The sequence below is a fragment of the Somniosus microcephalus genome, chromosome 3 (assembly GCF_052327205.1).
Source record: "Somniosus microcephalus isolate GS21.2 chromosome 3, FLI_Smic_1.0, whole genome shotgun sequence".
NCBI lineage: Eukaryota > Metazoa > Chordata > Chondrichthyes > Squaliformes > Somniosidae > Somniosus > Somniosus microcephalus.
In genome coordinates this window covers 164,644,074-164,663,767 of record NC_140989.1, presented here as the reverse complement: position 1 = coordinate 164,663,767, position 19,694 = coordinate 164,644,074, and the positions used below count along the sequence as shown (strand labels likewise).

The window sequence follows — 19,694 nt, the reverse complement described above, 5'->3', positions numbered from 1 at the left end:
GTTTGATTATTTGGGATTGTTCCTGTGGTTTGATTATTTGGGACTGTTCCTGTGGTTTGATTATTTTGGATTCTTCCTGTGGTTTGATTATTTTGGATTCTTCCTGTGGTTTGATTATTTTGGATTCTTGTTGTGGTTTGATTATTTTGGATTCTTCCTGTGGTTTGATTATTTGAGTTTGCTCCTGTGGTTTGATTATTTTGGTCTGTTCCTGTGGTTTGATTATTTTGGTCTGTTCCTGTGGTTTGATTATTTTAGATTGTTCCTGTGGTTTGATTATTTGGGATTGTTCCTGTGGTTTGATTATTTTGGTCTGTTCCTATGGTTTGATTATTTTGGACTCTTCCTGTGGTTTGATTATTTTGGTCTGTTCCTGTGGTTTGATTATTTTGGATTTTTGCATTGGTTTGATTATTTTGTATTGTTCCTGTGGTTTGATTATTTTGGACTGTTCCTGTGGTTTGATTATTTTGGATTGTTCCTGTGGTTGGATTATTTTGGATTGTTCATGTGGTTTGATTATTTTGGATTGTTCCTGTGGTTTGATTATTTTGGATTTTCGCATTGGTTTGATTATTTTGGATTGTTCCTGTGGTTTGATTATTTTGGATTGTTCCTGTGGTTTGATTATTTTGGTCTGTCCCTGTGGTTTGATTATTTTGGATTGTTCCTGTGGTTTGATTATTTTGGTCTGTTCCTGTTTGATTATTTGGGTTTGTTCCTGTGGTTTGATTATTTTGGAATTTTCCTGTGGTTTGATTATTTTGGTCTGTTCCTGTGGTTTGATTATTTTGGATTCTTCCTGTGGTTTGATTATTTTGGATTGTTCCTGTGGTTTGATTATTTTGGGATTGTTCCTGTGGTTTGATTATTTTGGATTGTTCCTGTGGTTTGATTATTTGGGATGTTCCTGTGGTTTGATTATTTTGGATTGTTCCTGTGGTTTGATTATTTTGGATTGTTCCTGTGGTTTGATTATTTTGGATTGTTCCTGTGGTTTGATTATTTTGGAATTTTCCTGTGGTTTGATTATTTTGGTCTGTTCCTGTGGTTTGATTATTTTGGTCTGTTCCTGTTTGATTATTTGGGTTTGTTCCTGTGGTTTGATTATTTTGGAATTTTCCTGTGGTTTGATTATTTTGGTCTATTCCTGTGGTTTGATTATTTTGGATTGTTCCTGTGGTTTGATTATTTTAGATTGTTCCTGTGGTTTGATTATTTGGGTTGTTCCTGTGGTTTGATTATTTTGGTTTCTTCCTGTGGTTTGATTATTTGGGTTTGTTCCTGTGGTTTGATTATTTGGGATTGTTCCTTTGGTTTGATTATTTTGGATTCTTCCTATAGTTTGATTATTTGGGTTTGCTCTGTGGTTTGATTATTTTGGATTCTTCCTGTGGTTTGATTATTTTGGATTCTTCCTGTGGTTTGATTATTTTGGATTTTTGCTGTGGTTTGATTATTTTGGATTCTTCCTGAGGTTTGATTATTTGGGTTTGTTCCTGTGGTTTGATTATTTTGGTCTGTTCCTGTGGTTTGATTATTTTGGTCTGTTCCTGTCACCTGATTATTTTGGACTGTTCCTGTGGTTTGATTATTTGGGATTGTTCCTGTGGTTTGATTATTTTGGATTCTTGCTGTGGTTTGATTATTTGGGATTGTTCCTGTGGTTTGATTATTTTGGATTCTTCCTGTGGTTTGATTATTTTGGATTCTTCCTGTGGTTTGATTATTTGGGATTGTTCCTGTGGTTTGATTATTTTGGATTCTTCCTGTGGTTTGATTATTTTGGATTCTTCCTGTGGTTTGATTATTTTGGATTCTTGCTGTGGTTTGATTATTTTGGATTCTTCCTGTGGTTTGATTATTTGGGTTTGCTCCTGTGGTTTGATTATTTTGGTCTGTTCCTGTGGTTTGATTATTTTGGTCTGTTCCTGTCGTCTGATTATTTTGGATTGTTCCTGTGGTTTGATTATTTGGGATTGTTCCTGTGGATTGATTATTTGGTCTGTTCCTGTGGTTTGATTATTTTGGTCTGTTTCTGTCGTCTGATTATTTTGGATTGTTCCTGTGGTTTGATTATTTGGGATTGTTCCTGTGGTTTGATTATTTGGGATTGTTCCTGTGGTTTGATTATTTGGGATTGTTCCTGTGGTTTGATTATTTTGGATTCTTCCTGTGGTTTGATTATTTTGGATTCTTCCTGTGGTTTGATTATTTTGGATTCTTGTTGTGGTTTGATTATTTTGGATTCTTCCTGTGGTTTGATTATTTGAGTTTGCTCCTGTGGTTTGATTATTTTGGATTCTTGTTGTGGTTTGATTATTTTGGATTCTTCCTGTGGTTTGATTATTTGAGTTTGCTCCTGTGGTTTGATTATTTTGGTCTGTTCCTGTGGTTTGATTATTTGGGTCTGTTGCTGTGCTTTGATTATTTGGGATTGTTCCTGTGGTTTGATTATTTTGGATTATTCCTGTGGTTTGATTATTTGCGTTTGTTCCTGTGGTTTGATTATTTGGGATTGTTCCTGTGGTTTGATTATTTCGGAATGTTCCTGTTGTAATGATCAGTAACCTGTCATTCTGGAATGGTACACTAGGTGGTGCTGTATGTATATAAGAGTGGGCTACCCATGATGCACCAGGTGACCCACAAGGCAGCAGTCAAGATGGATGCCTCTACAGATACTGTACCTAGTCCACATGTGCTCAATAAAGTGTCTAGCATAAAGCTAGCTGTTCTTAATAAAAATGACTAGTTATTAATGAACATAACATGGTACCAGGATTGGTAAGATCTGCTGAATATTGTGGAAGGCGACATGGAGAATTTGAAGCCACCAGAGCGTTTGAAACTCACAGGAAATGTCGACTACAATTGGCAGACTTTTAAACAACAATTCAAACTCTACATTGCTGCCATCGGGTACGGTACGAAGCCAGACGCAAGGAAAATAGCGTTGCTGCTCATGGTTGCAGGCCCACAGGCGATAGATGTATTTAATACATTTGTATTTAATCCAGAGGAGAACAGAGAAAAATTAGACGATGTGATAAAGAAGTTTGATACAAATTGTTCTCCCAAAAAGAATGAAACCTATGAGAGGTACATCTTCCGTTCTCAGACACAGCAGCAAAATTAGACTTTTGATAGCTTTTTGACTGATCTGAAACTGAAAGCACAGACATGTAATTTCTCTGAGCTGAAAGCCTCCATGATTCGTGACCAGATTGTGTTTGGTATTCATGATAAAAAAAAGTCAGGGAACGTCTGTTGAGAGAAACCGAACTAACATTGGAAATTGCTGTGAAAATATGCCAAGCCAATGAGCTAGCTCGAAAGCACGCGAAGACTTTCAGTGAAATCAATAATGATGCGATTGTAATGAGTGATAATGCTGCTGTCGGTGCTGTGTCCTACAAGGTGAAGAAACGTGGGCAGAACAGAAATGAAAAGAAATCGGAGGATGACATTTTTAATTGTAAACGCTGTGGTTACAAACACCAGTTAAGACAATGCCCAGTGTTTGGAAAAATGTGCACAAAGTGTAATGGAAAGAATCACTTTGCCAAACAATGTTTTTCAAAAGTAAAAACAAAGAAAGGGCAACAAGTTAATGTGATTGAGGACACTGATTTAAGTGAGACATGTTTTGTAAGAATGGTGTTATGTGACAATATCAAAAAGGATACAGAAAATGTGCAGCCCTCAGGAATTAACAATGCTGAACACAAAGTTAATGCAGTAAAAGAGGACAAATGGATGATCCCACTGCAGGTAAATGGAGCATTAGTTACATTGAAACTAGACACTGGGGCAAAAGCAAACTTAATCAGTATGAGTGACATTAACAATATGCAAGAAAAGCCCAAAATACAGAAAGTCAGTACTACCGAAGGACTATAATGGACAGAAAATAGATAGCTTAGGTGTATGCAGACTTAAAGTGCCAGTCAAAGACAAAGTGCATCATCTCATGTTTTCTGTTGTGGCTGAAGGACTTGATTCACTACTGGGTGACAAAGCTTGTGAGGACTTAGAACTGGTCAAGAGAGTCTACCGTATAAACTGTGCCATAAGCAGACCAGATGACTCGGTGGATTCTGTAGTGAATAATTTCCAGGATGTGTTCAAAGGATTTGGAGTTCTACCATTCACTTACAAGATCCAGCTAAAGCAGGACGCTCAGCCAGTGGTACATGCTCCACGAAGAGTTCCAGCACCCCTGCGTGACCGGCTCAAGAATGACCTGGACAGAATGACCACACTATGAATCATCAGGAAAGTCGAAGAGCCAACAGACTGGGTTAACTCCATGGTATGTGTAAAGAAAAAGAACAATGATCTAAGAATATGCATGGATCCAAAGGACTTAAATGCAAACATAAAACGTGAACACTACCAGATTCCCAAGCGAGAAGAAATCACCAGTGAAATGTCAGGTGCCAGATACTTTACAAAGCTCGATGCCTCACAAGGATTTTGGCAACTAAAACTGGATGAAGAGAGCACCAAATACTGTACCTTCAACACACCATTTGGCAGGTATTGTTTCCTCAGAATGCCTTTCGGGATAATATCTGCATCTGAAATCTTTCATAGAGCGATGGAACACATAATTGAAGGTCTGGAAGGAGTTCGGGTCTATGTTGATGACATCATCATCTGGGGTTCCACACTGAAAGAACACAATGAGAGACTGACTAAAGTGCTACAGAGCATACGCCAGAATGGACTGAAGCTCAACAAAGCCAAGTGTCAGTTTGGCATCCAGGAAGTCACTTTCCTAGGAGGTAATCTATCTGGTAAAGGAATAGAGCCAGATATGGAAAAAGTAAACGCCATACTCAACATGCCCCGACCCACTGACAAAAAAGGAATGCTACGCATCATGGGGATGATAAACTTCATTGGAAAGTTCATTCCTAACTTGTCAGCCAAGACAGCCAGTCTGCGAGACCTGCTACGTAAAACAAATGAGTTCGCATGGACAGAAAGACATGAACAAGAGTGGATAAACCTCAAAACAGTGCTGACAACCACACCTGTACTCACCTTCTTTGACCCAACAAAAAGAATCAAAGTGTCAACGGATGCATCAAAAGATGGCCTAGGTGCGGTCTTGCTACAAGCAGAGGGTGAAGATTGGAAGCCTGTTGCCTATGCCTCCAGGTCTATGACTGATACTGAGTGTCAATACGCCCAGATTGAAAAGGAATGTCTAGGCTTGGTAGTTGGACTAGAAAAGTTTCATGGCTACATATATGGACTTCCCACCTTCACAGTTGAGACAGACCACTGCCCACTGGTTGCCATCATAAAAAAGAACCTGAATGAGATGTCTCCAAGGATTCAACGACTCATGATGAAGCTGCAAAGATATGACTTTGAACTGATCTACACGCCAGGCAAATACATAGTGTTAGCAGATGCATTATCCCGAGCACCCACAATGAGTCATGTGAGCTCTACTGAAGAAGACGTGGATGTTCATGTGAGTATGGTCACTGCTGCGCTGCCCGTGTCAGACACAAAATCAAAGCAAATAGCAGAAGAAACAGTGAAAGATACAGTGTTACAAACAGTAATAGAGAACATTCATCATGGTTGGCCAAAAGGTTCCTGTCCAAAGTACTATCACATAAGGTCAGAATTGAGTGTCGCAAGTGGACTATTACTAAAACAGAACAGAATAGTCATTCCACAGGCTCTACGTCAAGACATGCTCAAAAGGATTCATGAGGGACACCTCGGAATTGAAAAATGCAAAAGGAGAACAAGAGACACTGTTTATTGGCCTGGCATAAATAAGGACGTTGAGAACATGATAGGCAAATGTGAGACATGTCAGAAACACCAAAACAAACAAGCAAAGGAACCAATGATAGTAGCTGACATACCAACAGCACCATGGTAAAAGGTTGGTATGGACCTTTTTCATTTAAATGGTAAAGACTATCTAATAGTGATTGACTACTATTCTAACTATCCTGAGATGGTGCTGCTCTCAAGCACCACAGCAAGCAGTGTCATAATGCATGTGAAATCCATCTTCGCCAGACATGGAATTCCCAGGATTGCCGTTAGCGACAATGGTCCGTGCTTCAACTGTAAGGAGTGGCAACAGTTTGCAGCACATTATGACTTTCAACACATCACATCCAGTCCTTTGTATGCTCAGTTGAATGATAAGGCAGAGAAAGGTGTTCAAGTTTTCAAGCAGCTACTGAAGAAAGCGACAGAAAGCAAGTCTGATCCTTATCTCGCCCTGCTGAGCTACCGAGCCTCACCTTTAGACTCTGATTCTTCACCTGCTGAACTCCTAATGGGTCGCAAGTTGCGTACCACGCTACCCTGCAGTGCAAAAGAAAAGCAGAGTAAGGAAATGAGACAGAGACTTCAACTGTTAAAGCTGAAACAGAAATCATACTATGACAAGTCATCCAAAACTCTGAAACCATTGACAAGGGATGATGTCAGGATTGAGGATCCAGATGCATGGAACAGGAAAGCTACAGTTCTTGAGGAAGTAGGGCCAAGGTCATACACTGTTAGAACTGAGGAAGGACAGATTCTCAGGCGGAACCGCCGTTCCCTCCTAAAAACACAAGAGACTATTGAAGAGCAAATCGATGACCATACCGCAACTGAATCTTGTCACTCACCACCAGAACAATCTAACACAAATACACATACAGGCTCTCATGAAAATACATCAGACTTACCTGTGCTGAGAAGATCCACACGTGAAGTAAAAAAAGCCTGATAGACTTAATCTTTGAGTACAAAGAAAACTACATTGAAAATGTATTGACTGTTGAAGATGTTTATGTTGTTATGATTGATTGATATTGATTGATACTAATTTTGTTTAACCTCAAAGAAAGGGGATGTAATGATCAGTAACCTGTCATTCTGGAATGGTACACTAGGTGGTGCTGTATGTATATAAGAGTGGGCTACCCATGATGCACCAGGCTACCCACAAGGCAGCAGTCAAGATGGATGCCTTTACAGATACTGTACCTAGTCCACATGTGCTCAATAAAGTGTCTAGCAAAAAGCTAGCTGTTCTTAATAAAAACGACTAGTTATTAATGAACATAACACCTGTGGTTTGATTATTTTGGAATGTTCCTTTACTTTGATTATTTTTGATTGTTCCTGTGGTTTGATTATTTTGGATTGTTCCTGTGATTTGATTATTTTGGATTCTTCCTGTGGTTTGATTATTTGGGTCTGTTCCTGTGGTTTGATTATTTGGGATTGTTGCTGTGCTTTGATTATTTGGGTTTGTTCCTGTGGTTTGATTATTTGGGTTTGTTCCTGTGGTTTGATTATTTGGGTTTGTTCCTGTGGTTTGAATATTTTGGTCTGTTCCTGTGGTTTGATTTTTTTGGTTTGTTATTGTGGTTTTGTGGCGGAGTCACCAAGCGACACTGGGCAATTAGTAATCATCCCTTTAACTACCATGTAGTGCAGCTGTGGACTGCACCTTTGAACTGTATGTAGTTTCTTGCATTTGCACGTGATGACGTCATGATGCCGATCACGTGACCCCCAGTTGGCGCGGAGAACGTGATGACGTCAGCTTCCAGTACTTAGTAGCAGTCTTAGAGAGGCTGTACAGACCTGTTTACATCTGCTCCTGTAGTTCCACACAGAAATCACAGAAACCCCACAGTGCAGATAGAGGCCATTTCGGCCCATCGAGCCTGCACCGACACATATCCCACCCGATCCCCGTAACCCCTACACCAACACATATCCCACCCTATCCCCGTAACCCCACGTATTTAATCCCCCTAACACTAAGGGTCAATTTATCATAGCCAATCAACCTAACCCGCACATCTTTGGACTGTGGGAGGAAACCGGAGCACCCGGAGGAAACCCACCCAAACACGGGGAGAATGTGCAAACTCCACACAGACAGTCGCCCGAGGCCAGATTCGAACCCGGGTCCCTGGCGCTGTGAGGCAACAGTGCTAACCACTATGCCACCGTGCTGCCAGTTTTACCAGTTAAGTTGTTTGTTTATTAAACTTTGTTATTTTGTTTCACTGCGTCGAACTTCATTATTCGGATAGGTGACCCCGATCTCGTCGGACAACTTTCGTTGAGAGATTTATAATGAACACGAACGCCGTCGCCCTTAAATTGCCCTTAAATTGCCGTAGTTCTGGGAACAGCAACCAGCAGCATGGTTTTTCCAGGCAGAAGCCCAGTTTGCACTCCGGGACATTATAGCGGATTCGACCCGTTATTATTACGTGGTCTCCTGGGCAATCCACCGGTTGAGGGCAAGTATGGAGCTCTAAAAACTCGTTTACTACAGGTGTTTGGTCTAAATAAGTCGGAGCGTGCACGCAGGCTTATTGCTATACCCGGCCTCGGGGACTCAAAACCATCGGAATTGATGAGCCAGATGCTCACGCTTTTGGGTTCGGAGCCCCAAAGTTTTTTGTTTCGAGAACTCTTCCTCTGCCAGCTACCTGAACCAGTTCAGGCAGCCTTGGCCAGTTCTACGATTACGGACTGTGCCGAGCTCGCTGCAGAGGCAGACAAGATTTTTACGGTCACACAGCAGAGTTGTGCAGCCACGAGGCGCCTTTCCCCTATGAGAGCAAAGTCCAGCCCTCCTCCAGCAGGCTGGTGTGTGTACCATGCCCGTTTTGGCGCCAAGGCTCGACGCTGCCATCCTCCCTGCAGTTTCGCTGATAAAAAATCTCCAGCAGGCCCGCAAACTTCGACGAGGATGACAGGGTCTGACAAACACACCCAGTTCACCATGGCAGTCGATTCAGTGGGAAAACTCCTCTACATTACGGATTCCATGACAGGGTGACGATTCTTGTGTGACACTGGTTGTCAGTGCAGTATTTTGCCAGTTTCAAAGCTAGATCTACAATCCGGCGGTCACGGTCCTTCCCTCGAGGCAGCCAATGGTGCGGCCATTCGCATGTTCGGTAAACGGACAGTTAATTTAACTCTCGGAGGTCAGCGTTTTGTGTGGGAGTTTATAACGGCTAAAGTATCACAGACCATCCTGGGGGCTGATTTTTTCTGTGCCTATGGTTTTCTGGTCGACGTCCAACATTGTCGACTCATTAATGCGTCTACTTGCCACCGCAGCACCGCTGTCTCCTGGTCGGTTGCCTGTGCTGTTCCATCGCAGGAAGGGTTTAGGCGCCTACTCGGCGAGTTCCCGGAGCTCACCAGGCCTACATTTTCGGCAGCAGTCGCGAGGCACGGTGTGGCGCATCACATCACCACAACGGGATCGCCTGTTTATGCTCGGGCACGAAGATTGGAACCCGGAAAGCTTGCAGCCGCAAAGGCAGAGTTTCAGACCATGGAGCGCCTTGGGATTGTCCGACGCTCCGATAGTCCTTGGTCCTCCCCACTACACATTGTACCTAAACCAGGTGGCGGATGGAGGCCTTGCGGGGATTACAGACGCCTTAATGAAGCCACTATGCCGGATAGGTATCCAATACCGCATATACAAGACTTTTCGGCTCATTTGGCTGGCAACTCAATATTTTCCAAAGTAGATCTCGTCCGTGGATATCACCAAGTCCCTGTGCACCCTCAAGACGTCCCCAAAACGGTGGTCATCACACCGTTTGGCCTTTTTGAGTTCCTCCGCATGCCGTTTGGATTGAAAAATGCGGCTCAGGCCTTTCAGCGACTCATGGACTCTGTGTTACGGGACCTTCCCTTCATTTTCATTTACTTGGATGACATTCTCATCACTAGTAAGGATAAGAAGGAGCACATGGCTCATTTACGTACACTCTTTGCCCGTCTCAGCCAACATGGCCTCATCATAAACCTAGCCAAATGCCAGTTTGGGTTAACCAGCATTGACTTTCTGGGGCATAGGATCACCTCGGAAGGCGCCGTCCCACTGGCCACCAAGGTAGAGGCAGTTACGGCATTCCCGCGGCCTCACATATTTAAATCTCTTCAGGAGTTCCTGGGGATGGTAAATTTTTATCATCGTTTTGTCCCCAAGGCAGCCCAATTGATGCAGCCGCTGTACGAAGCACTCAAAGGGAAGTCGGGTAAAGATGTTATCACTTGGACACCGCAGATGGACCAGGCGTTCCTTGACACCAAGGCGGTGTTGGCAGACGCAACTATGCTTGCACACCCACTCCCGGGCGTGACCATCGCCCTTACTACCGATGCCTCCGATTACGCCATCGGGGCGGTTCAGGAACAATGGGTTGACGGGACTTGGCAGCCATTGGCCTTTTTAGCCGCCAACTGCGCAAGAACGAGCGAAAATATAGCACTTTTGACAGGGAGTTGCTGGCCCTGTTTTTGGCCATCCGGCATTTCCGTTTTCTCCTAGAAGGGCGCCCATTCACTGTATTCGTGGACCATAAGCTGCTCACTTTTTCAATGGCCAAAATGGCAGAGCCATGGTCAGCCCGGCAACAGCACCACCTTACATTTATATCCGAATTTACGACGGATTTACGACATGTGTCCGGCAAAGATAATCTCGTGGCTGATTGCCTTTCACGTGCCCCAGTCCAGGCAGTTCACCTGGGAATCGATTTCGTCGGGTTGGCGGAAGAACAACTGGCAGATCCCGAAGTTCAGGCGTATCGGACTACGTCTTCCAGTTTGCAGGTAGCCGATGTTATGTTCCAATCAGCAGGAACCACGCTCTTGTGCGACACATCCATGGGAGTGCCCCGGCCCATTGTGCCGGTCGAATGGCGTAAGAAGATTTTTCAGGCTATACATGGCTTATCACACCCGGGGATGCGAGCTTCACAACGGCTCATGTCCCGCAAATTTGTTTGGAAGGGAATGCATTTGGACGTTCGGGACTGGACAAACAATTGCGTGGACTGTCAAAAATCTAAGGTCCATCGTCATGTTAAGGCTCCAGTGGCTATCTTCCCGGTGCCGGAACGCCGGTTCGATCACGTACATGTGGACTTAGTGGGTCCCCTCCCCGCTTCGTGGGGTTTCATGCATCTCCTGACAATAGTGGACCGCACTACCAGGTGGCCAGAGGTGATTCCCTTGGTCGCTACCACTGTAGCGGACGTATCCAGGGCGTTTATTTCGTCGTGGGTGGCCCGGTTTGGGGTGCCATCTGACATCTCCTCTGACCAAAGTCCACAATTCACATCAGAGTTGTGGAACGCAGTTGCACAGGGCTTGGGTACCAAGCTGCACCGTACCACCGCTTGCCATCCGCAAGCGAACGGTCTATGCGAGAGGTTTCACCGGTCTCTAAAGGCGTCCCTCCGTGCCAGCTTGCGTGGTCCCAACTGGGTGGACAGACTCCCCTGGGTGAAACTAGGCCTCCGTACAGCCCCCAAGGATGACCTCCAGGCTTCATCGGCTGAGTTAGTCTACGGTCAAGCACTTCGAGTACCAGGGGACTTCCTCCCTCCACATACAGAACCGTGGTCGCCTGCTCAGCAGCTCCTTCAGCATCACGAGGTGGCAAAGAATTTCCTGCCTATTCCAACTTCGCATCACAGCGTACAGAGGCCTCATGTTCCGGCAGAACTTATGAGTTCCGATTACGTTTTTATTCGGCAGGACGCTCATAGAGATACACTCAGGCCACCTTATGCTGGACCGTTTCGTGTCATCTCAGCGGGAGAGAAATTTTTCACGGTCGAAGTGGGAGGTAAGTCCGATACCATCTCTATCGACCGACTTAAACCAGCCCATCTAGATCGGAGTGAACCAGTTGTTGCTGCCCAGCCACCTCACCATGGACGACCACCGTTGGCTGCTAGACCAGTTATGCAACAGCCCACCATTGAACTGCCTGCTTCTGCCTCATCCTTGCCTACACCTTCTGCTACTGTTTCCTCCACCCCAGATGCACCGCTTCAGACACAGCCAAGCACCGGCTCGTCTCCCAACGTTCCACTGCCTGAAGTTCGTAGTCGTTCGGGCAGAATCATTAAACCTCCTGTTCGTTTGACGCTGTCTGTTAAAGAGAATTCTGGGGGGGCGCCTGTGGCGGAGCCACCAAGAGACACTGGGCAATTAGTAATCATCCCTTTAACTACCATGTAGTGCAGCTGTGGACTGCACCTTTGAACTGTATGTAGTTTCTTGCATTTTCGCGTGATGACGTCATGACGCCGATCACGTGACCCCCAGTTGGCGCGGAGAACGTGATGACGTCAGCTTCCAGTACTTAGTAGCAGTCTTAGAGAGGCTGTGACGCTGCACAGACCTGTTTACATCTGCTCCTGTAGTTTTACCAGTTAAGTTGTTTGTTTATTAAACTTTGTTATTTTGTTTCACTGCGTCGAACTTCATTATTCGGATAGGAACTTCCGTTCCTACGGTTTGATTATTTTGGATTGTTCCTGTGGTTTGATTATTTGGGTATGTTCCTGTGGTTTGATTATTTTGGATTGTTCCTGTAGTTCGATTATTTGGGTCTGTTCCTGTGGTTTGATTATTTTGGTTTGTTCCTCTGGTTTGATTATTTGGGTCTGTTCCTGTGGTTTGATTAATTTGGTCTGTTCCTGTGGTTTGATTATTTTGGTCTGTTCCTGTGGTTTGATTATTTTGGACTGTTCCTGTGGTTTGATTATTTTGGTCTGTTCCTGTGGTTTGATTATTTTGGTCTGTTCCTGTGGTTTGATTATTTGGGATTGTTCCTGTGGTTTGATTATTTTGGATTGTTCCTGTGGTTTGATTATTTGGGATTGTTCCTGTGGTTTGATTATTTTGGATTGTTCCTCTGGTTTGATTATTTGGGTCTGTTCCTGTGGTTTGATTATTTTGGATTGTTCCTCTGGTTTGATTATTTGGGTCTGTGCCTGTGGTTTGATTATTTTGGATTGTTCCTGTGGTTTGATTATTTGGGTCTGTGCCTGTGGTTTGATTATTTTGGATTGTTCCTGTGGTTTGATTATTTTGGTTTGTTGCTGTGGTTTGATTATTTTGGTCTGTGCCTGTGGTTTGATTATTTTGGATTGTTCCTCTGGTTTGATTATTTGGGTCTGTGCCTGTGGTTTGATTATTTTGGATTGTTCCTGTGGTTTGATTATTTGGGATTGATCCTGTAGTTTGATTATTTGGATTGTTCCTGTGTTTTGATTATTTGGGTTTGTTACCTGCGGTTCATGGTGAAACTGCTTTGAGGTGGCTTGGAGACATCCTTCTTGAAGCAATATTGAGCTGATTGCACTGCTGTATTTGGAATGGCAATGATATGTCAGCCAAGGGGCAAATGACGTGAAACGGAGCGACAGCAGCTGGGTTCTAGTGCTTTTGATATTCATTATGTGACAGCATTCACCATTCTGAACAACTATTGTTAAGTAATTTGTTTGGAGTTGGCAAACATACAAGTACCCTGTAATATAAGTTTATAAATGTAATTAATTTCATGATTCTAGATTTACTTTAAATAGCTGGGACTATTTTCTGTACATCGTGATTTTTCAGGTGGAAGCAACTTGGAGAAGTGGGGTCGTTTAAAAAAAAGTTCTCATGATGTGGGCATCACTGGCAAGTCTGGCATTTATTGCCCATTAGAGTAGGGATGACCGGGTCATTTTCGGGTTGGTCGGTTGTAACTTGTGCGATGCTGCAAGGATCAGTGCTTGGGCCTCAATTGTTTATAATCTATGTCAATGACTTAGATGAAGGGACCAAGTATGATGTATCCAAGATTGCTGATGATACAAAGCTAGATGGGAAAGTAAGCTGTGAGGAGGATGCGAAGAGGCTGCAAAGGTATATAGACAGGCTAAGTGAATGGGCAAGATGGTGGCATTTGGGGTATAATGTGCAGTAATGTGAAATTATCCTTTGGTAGGAAGAATAGAAAAGCAGAATATTTTTTTAATGGTGAGAGACTAGTAAAATACATCTACAACATTGGCATCTACCCGACAAAGTGGAAAATTACCCTGGTATGTCCTGTCCACAAAAAGCAGGACAAATCCAATCTGGCCAATTACCGCCCCATCAGCCTACTCTCAATCATCAGTGAAGTGATGGAAGGTGTCGCTGACAGTGCTATCAAGCGACACTTACTCACCAATAACCTGCTCACCGATGCTCAGTTTGGGTTCCGCCAGGACCATTCGGCTCCAGACCTCATTACAGCCTTGGTCCAAACATGGACAAAAGAGCTGAATTCCAGAGGTGAGGTGAGAGTGACTGCCCTCGACATCAAGGCAGCATTTGACCGAGTGTGGCACCAAGGAGCCCTAGTAAAATTGAAGTCAATGGGAATCGGGGGAAAAGTCTCCACTGGCTGGAGTCATACCTAGCACAAAGGAAGATGGCTGGAGGTCAATCATCTCAGCCCCAGGACATTGCTGCAGGAGTTCCTCAGGGCAGTGTCCTAGGCTCAACCATCTTCAGCTGCTTCATCATTGACCTTCCTTCCATCATAAGGTCAGAAGTGGGAATGTTCGCTGATGATTGCACAGTGTTCAGTGCCATTCGCAACTCCTCAGATAATGAGGCAGTCTATGCCCGCATGAAGCAAGACCTGGACGACATTCAGGCTTGGGCTGATAAGCGGTAATTAACATACGTGCCACACAATTGCCAGGCAATGACTATCTCCAACAAGAGAGAGTCTAACCTCCACCCCTTGACATTCAATGGCATTACCATCGTCGAATCCACCACCATCAACATCCTGGGGGTCTTCATTGACCAGAAACTTAACTGGACCAGCCACATTAATACTGTGGCTACGAGAACAGGTCGGGGGCTGGGTATCATGCGGCTAGTGACTCATTTTCTGACTCCCCAAAGCCTTTCCATCACCTACAATGCACAAGTGTATCAAAATCCTGGAACTCCCCACCTAACAGCACTGCAGCGGTTCAAGCAGGCTGCTCACCCCACCTTCTTGAGGGCAATTAGGGATGGGCAATAAATGCTGGCCTTGCCAGCGATGCCCACATCCTGTGAATGATTTAAAAAAACAATGTTGGCATTCGGAAATATTTGGGTGTCCCTGTACACGAATCACGGAAAACAAATGGTTTGTTAGCCTTTATTGCAAGGGGGTTGGAGTACAAGAGTAAGGAAGTCTTGCTGCAATTATATAGGGCATTGGTGAGATCACACCTGGTCCAGTTTTGGTTTCCTTACCTCAGGAAGGATACACTTGTCTTAGAGGTAGGTGCAACGAAGGTTCTCTAGACTGATTCCTGGGATGAGAGGATTGTCCTATGAGGAGAGATTGAGTAGAATTGGCCTATATTCTCTGGAGTTTAGAAGAATGAGAGGTAATCTCATTCAAACGTATAAAATTCTTAGAGGCCTTGACAGGGCAGTCGCTGAGAGGCTGCTTTCCCTGGCTGGAGAGTCTAGACCTGGCGGGGTCACAGTCTCAGGATAAGGATAAGTCATTGAGTACATTCAAGACTGCGATAGATAGATTTTTGGACTGTAGGAAATCGAGGGATATGGGGATTGGGCAGGAAAGTGGAGTTGAGGTTGAAAACAGCCATGATCTTATTGAATGGCGGAGCAGGCTCGAGGCTCTGTAGGGCCTACTCCTGCTCCTAATTCTTATTTTCTTATCCTTAGTTGCTGGTTTTGATACAGCTGAGTGGCTAACTCAGCCATTTCAGAGAGGGCAGTTAAGAGTCAGGCACCTCCGACAGTACAGCACTCTCTCAGTACTGTACTGGATTGTCGGCCTGGATTATGGGCTCAAATCTTGAGTGGGGATTGAACCCACATCCTTTTGACTCAGAGGTGAGAGTGCTACCAACTGAGCCACGGCTGACTCCAGCTGTTTGCAAACAAAGGAAGGCCAGACTAGCACTTTTTCACAAAGATGATTTTGCTATAAGTACATCAGACATCGGCTGACTGGAATATATTGGGAGTTGGCTGGTTCCTCAGGATTCCTTCCTTGGCTGCTGTACACTGAATTTTCACGCAGTGCTCTCTCCTTTTTTTCCGCAAAAGGATGGATCACTGGGAAACATCGATGACCTGGCTCAGCAGTACACGGAATACTACAACACCTGCCTAAGTGACGTGTCTGAACGGATGGAAGAGCTGTGCACGCACAGAGTCTCTGAGGACCTTGAACTGGTAAGAAACGGCCCGACTCCGCTAGGAGACCGACATGTTTGTAGACGAACAAAGAAAAGAAAGAACTTGCATTTCTCGAGGGCTTTCACAACTTCAAGTCAACCCAGAGCGCTTTACAGCCAATGAAGTACTTTTTGAAATGCAGTCACTGTTTTAATGTAGGAAACGGGGCAGCCAATTTGCGCACAGCAAGCTCCCACAAATGGCAATGAGATAAATGACCAGATAATCTGTTTTTAGTGGTTGAGGGGTAAGTGTTAGGCAGGATAGCAGGAGAACGTAGCAATACAGCAAATTCAAGTGTATTGGAGAACCCTGGAGTGAAACATTCATTCGGCCTCAAATTAAATACCACATTTTGTAGTTTATTATCCATTCAAATTGCACTGTTTCCACCCCCCCCCACCCCCACTCCCACCAGTTCACTGTTCTGAATAGGCCTCATTTATACTGCAGGGTGGGTTCAGAGATGGACAGAAAGCCTGGAACAATTTATAGAGCCCCTCTTGTGTCCTTGGGATGCCCAATTAATTGCTTTTCAAATGTTACGTAGGCCAACACGACAGCCAGGTACCAGAAACAGTGGTGAGATGAATGACCAGTTAATCACTTTTGGTGATGTTGGTTGAGGACTAAGTATTGGCCAGGACAGCAGCAGAGAATTCTCCTGCTTTTTGCATAGTGCCATGGGCTCTTTTACATCTACCTGCGAGGTCAGACGGGGCCTCAGTTTAACATCACATTCAAAAGAGTACGGGGGAGAAATTGGGTTCTTTAGCGCCTGTTTTTTAGGCGCTAATTGGATTCCTAACACTCCAAAATCACACCCGAAATGCGCACGTGTACCTCCGATGGGAAAGTGCGCCAGACGCCATCTTGGTACAGTAGTTTGCACCCCTAACAACCGCCGGCTGCATGCTGAGCTGGCAGATTATATGTCAATCAGTGTGTAACACTGACGCCAGTGCTGCCATTTTAGAACACACACGCTAGCCTACTCTTAACCTCACACAGCTGAACACAACGTTAAATGGCATGAAAGACCGCCCACCAGCGCTACTTAAAGTGATCATGAACTACTTACAAGTTAGTTACTGGATTATTTCTTCTAGTTGCTGGCGCAATTCTACAGATTTTTGGAGCTTTCGTGTACTTGTCTAAAGTTTGAATAGTCTACAGGCAGTAGTCTGGCTGGAGCTGAAGTACTTTTTTGGTCATTTAAAAGCTTGTGCAGAAGCAAGTTGCTTCCAGACATGGGTGGCCTGGTAGGCCTTCATCTTGGAATTGAGCAAGACTGGGAGAATGAAGAGAGGCCACACAGAGCAGGACAAGCTGCCAGAAGAGGTTAGGAGGAGGAGGAGGAGGAGGGGGGGACAAGGGCTCTCAGCAGGAAGCCATATCCACCGAGGGTCTTTTGGGAGCAATTCTCATACCTCAACTTCAGCAACGACCAATACTTGAGATGTCTTTGCTTCACTAAAAAGGTCTTGACAGAAATCTGCCAGCTACAGCTCAGAGCAGGGCATGGACCTCATTGCCTGTGGCTCTTAAAGTTTATGCGTCTGGCTCCTTGCAGGCTGCAGCTGGAGATATAAGCAACATCTCGCAGTTTGCAGTGCACTGCTGCATAAGGGAGGTCATTGAGCATCTCTATAGAAAGAGACAGCTTCATCTCATTCTCTCTTGCCAGCGACAAGCAGGTGGAGCGAGCACGAGTGTTTGCTCAGATTGCAGGCTTCCCCATGGTGCAGGATGCCATTGACTGCACGCGTCTTGCCTTCCGTGCGCCTCGTGAACGCTGCCATTTTCCTGAACCGAAAGGGATTCCACTCCCTTAATGTGCAGCTGGTGTGCGACCACAAGCAGCGCATCATGCTGGCATCCTGCACCATGGGGAAGCCTGCAATCTGAGCAAACACCCGTTATCCTGGCAGTAGTCATGATTAATTCATTCTGTGGCAGTCCTCTGTGACACCTGTATTTGACCCACCACGGCAAGTCAAAGGCTGGCTGGTGGGTTATCCACTCATGACATGGCTTATGGCTCCAGTATGGCACACACGCACATGTGCACAGTAGGCCTACAATGAGAGCCATGCTGACACAAAGAACATTATAGAGCACACCATCCACATCCTCAAACAACGCTTCCGCTGCCAGGACCGCTCTGGAGGAGCCCTGCAGTACTCAGCTGGCCACCACCTATCAGGTGAGAAGCTGAGAGCAAGAGGAAGTGGAGGAGGGGGAAGTGCAACATGAAATGGAGGAACAGGAAGAGGAAGGGAGGATACAACGTAGACAGCCCCTTTCTGCCCGGGCACTATGTGATGAAATAATCAATGAGCAATACCAGTAACCTCAACCACACCTCCCCATTCACCAATAGTCCCACACTCCTTACCTTTCCTCTATCGCTGACCATCACATCGTCCTCTTTCCGACAACACAAAAATAAAAGCCAACAGAAAATACACATTCCAGTCTAAATTTTAAATTAAATCATGATGTAATACGCATACAAAAATAAACTAGTCACCCTTCTGTATTCCCTTAGTGCCTCTTCCATGTGCCTTTGCCTCTCTGAGTGCTCCTCCATGGTGCTTCCCCAGTGGCTGCAGCATGGGTGCTGGAAGGCTGCTGACCTTCAGTTGAAGACACTGCAGAAGGCCTTGGAGGGAGACCTCGAGCAGCTCTGGGCCGAGAAGGCCGGCTTCAGACTGCACTATCTCAGCCTGGGTTGCAGCAACCTGGGCTGGCTGGCTGACAGGCAATAGCCAAGGTACTGGCGGAGTAGCAGGGGTGGAAGCCGGAATGCTATCCTCCTGAGAGGACAGCAGGTTTGTGCTCCATGGAGGCACTGCCACTCTCCCAGCGCAGCACCTCAGCAATCCTACTGATCTGTTAGAGAACAGATTGATTAGTTGCTGTGACGCCCTGGAAGCCCCTTTGAACACTGGTATCCAGAGCCATGATGGCAGCAGTCTGAGCTTCCACTGCAGCACTCAGACACTGGGTGCAATGGAAGCTGAGCCATCGGCCATCAGACGCTGCATCATGCTGGGTTTCACAGGTGTGCTGATGGAGGTGACCACCTGTTTCATGTTAAAAACGATGGGCTCCAAGCTCTGCACAAAGCCCTGTGCCAAGTTGGTGCTGGAATCCTCCATGCTCCTTGACATTGAGCGGCAACTTTCCAATGTGCCAAGCTTTTGGGTGTGTGTACATCCATCAGCCGCCTTCTATAGCCTGGGACATCGAAATCCTCATCTGAGTCCTCTGCAGCAGAACTAGTACCATCTCCTACAAGGGAAAGTCTAACCACCTCCTCTTGCCATTAAATCGGCAGCAGGTGGAGGCGGAGCAGCGCGGCAGAGCAACTACAAAAGGCCCCAGAGGCTCAGGTAGGCGTACCAATCTCCAATCTCAGGCAGGGAGAGAGGTAAAAAGTGTTCAAGGTGTGACGTCACCACAAAACAGGTAGGTGATTGGTTGGAGTATTCCTCTCGTTTTAAAACTTTAAGTCTGTGGTTTATAGTTTTTAAGGTTGCTGTGGTGTAGCGGGGACAGTTTGTAAACCCAGGGCCCTTAAATATATCATTTAACTGTAGTGAAAT

At 45.1% G+C, this 19,694-nt stretch overlaps 1 protein-coding gene across 2 annotated transcripts in view; it reads left to right on the top strand.

The window, feature by feature from the left end:
- The window catches only part of sash1a (SAM and SH3 domain containing 1a), a 189,912-nt gene that overhangs the window by 23,815 nt on the left and 146,403 nt on the right, over positions 1–19,694 (top strand). For both annotated transcript variants that reach the window (XM_085981852.1, XM_085981851.1), the window contains exon 2: positions 15,952–16,080. In XM_085981852.1, the coding sequence (XP_085837978.1) occupies positions 15,952–16,080 (129 nt within the window). The remainder of the gene's footprint in view (positions 1–15,951; positions 16,081–19,694) is intronic.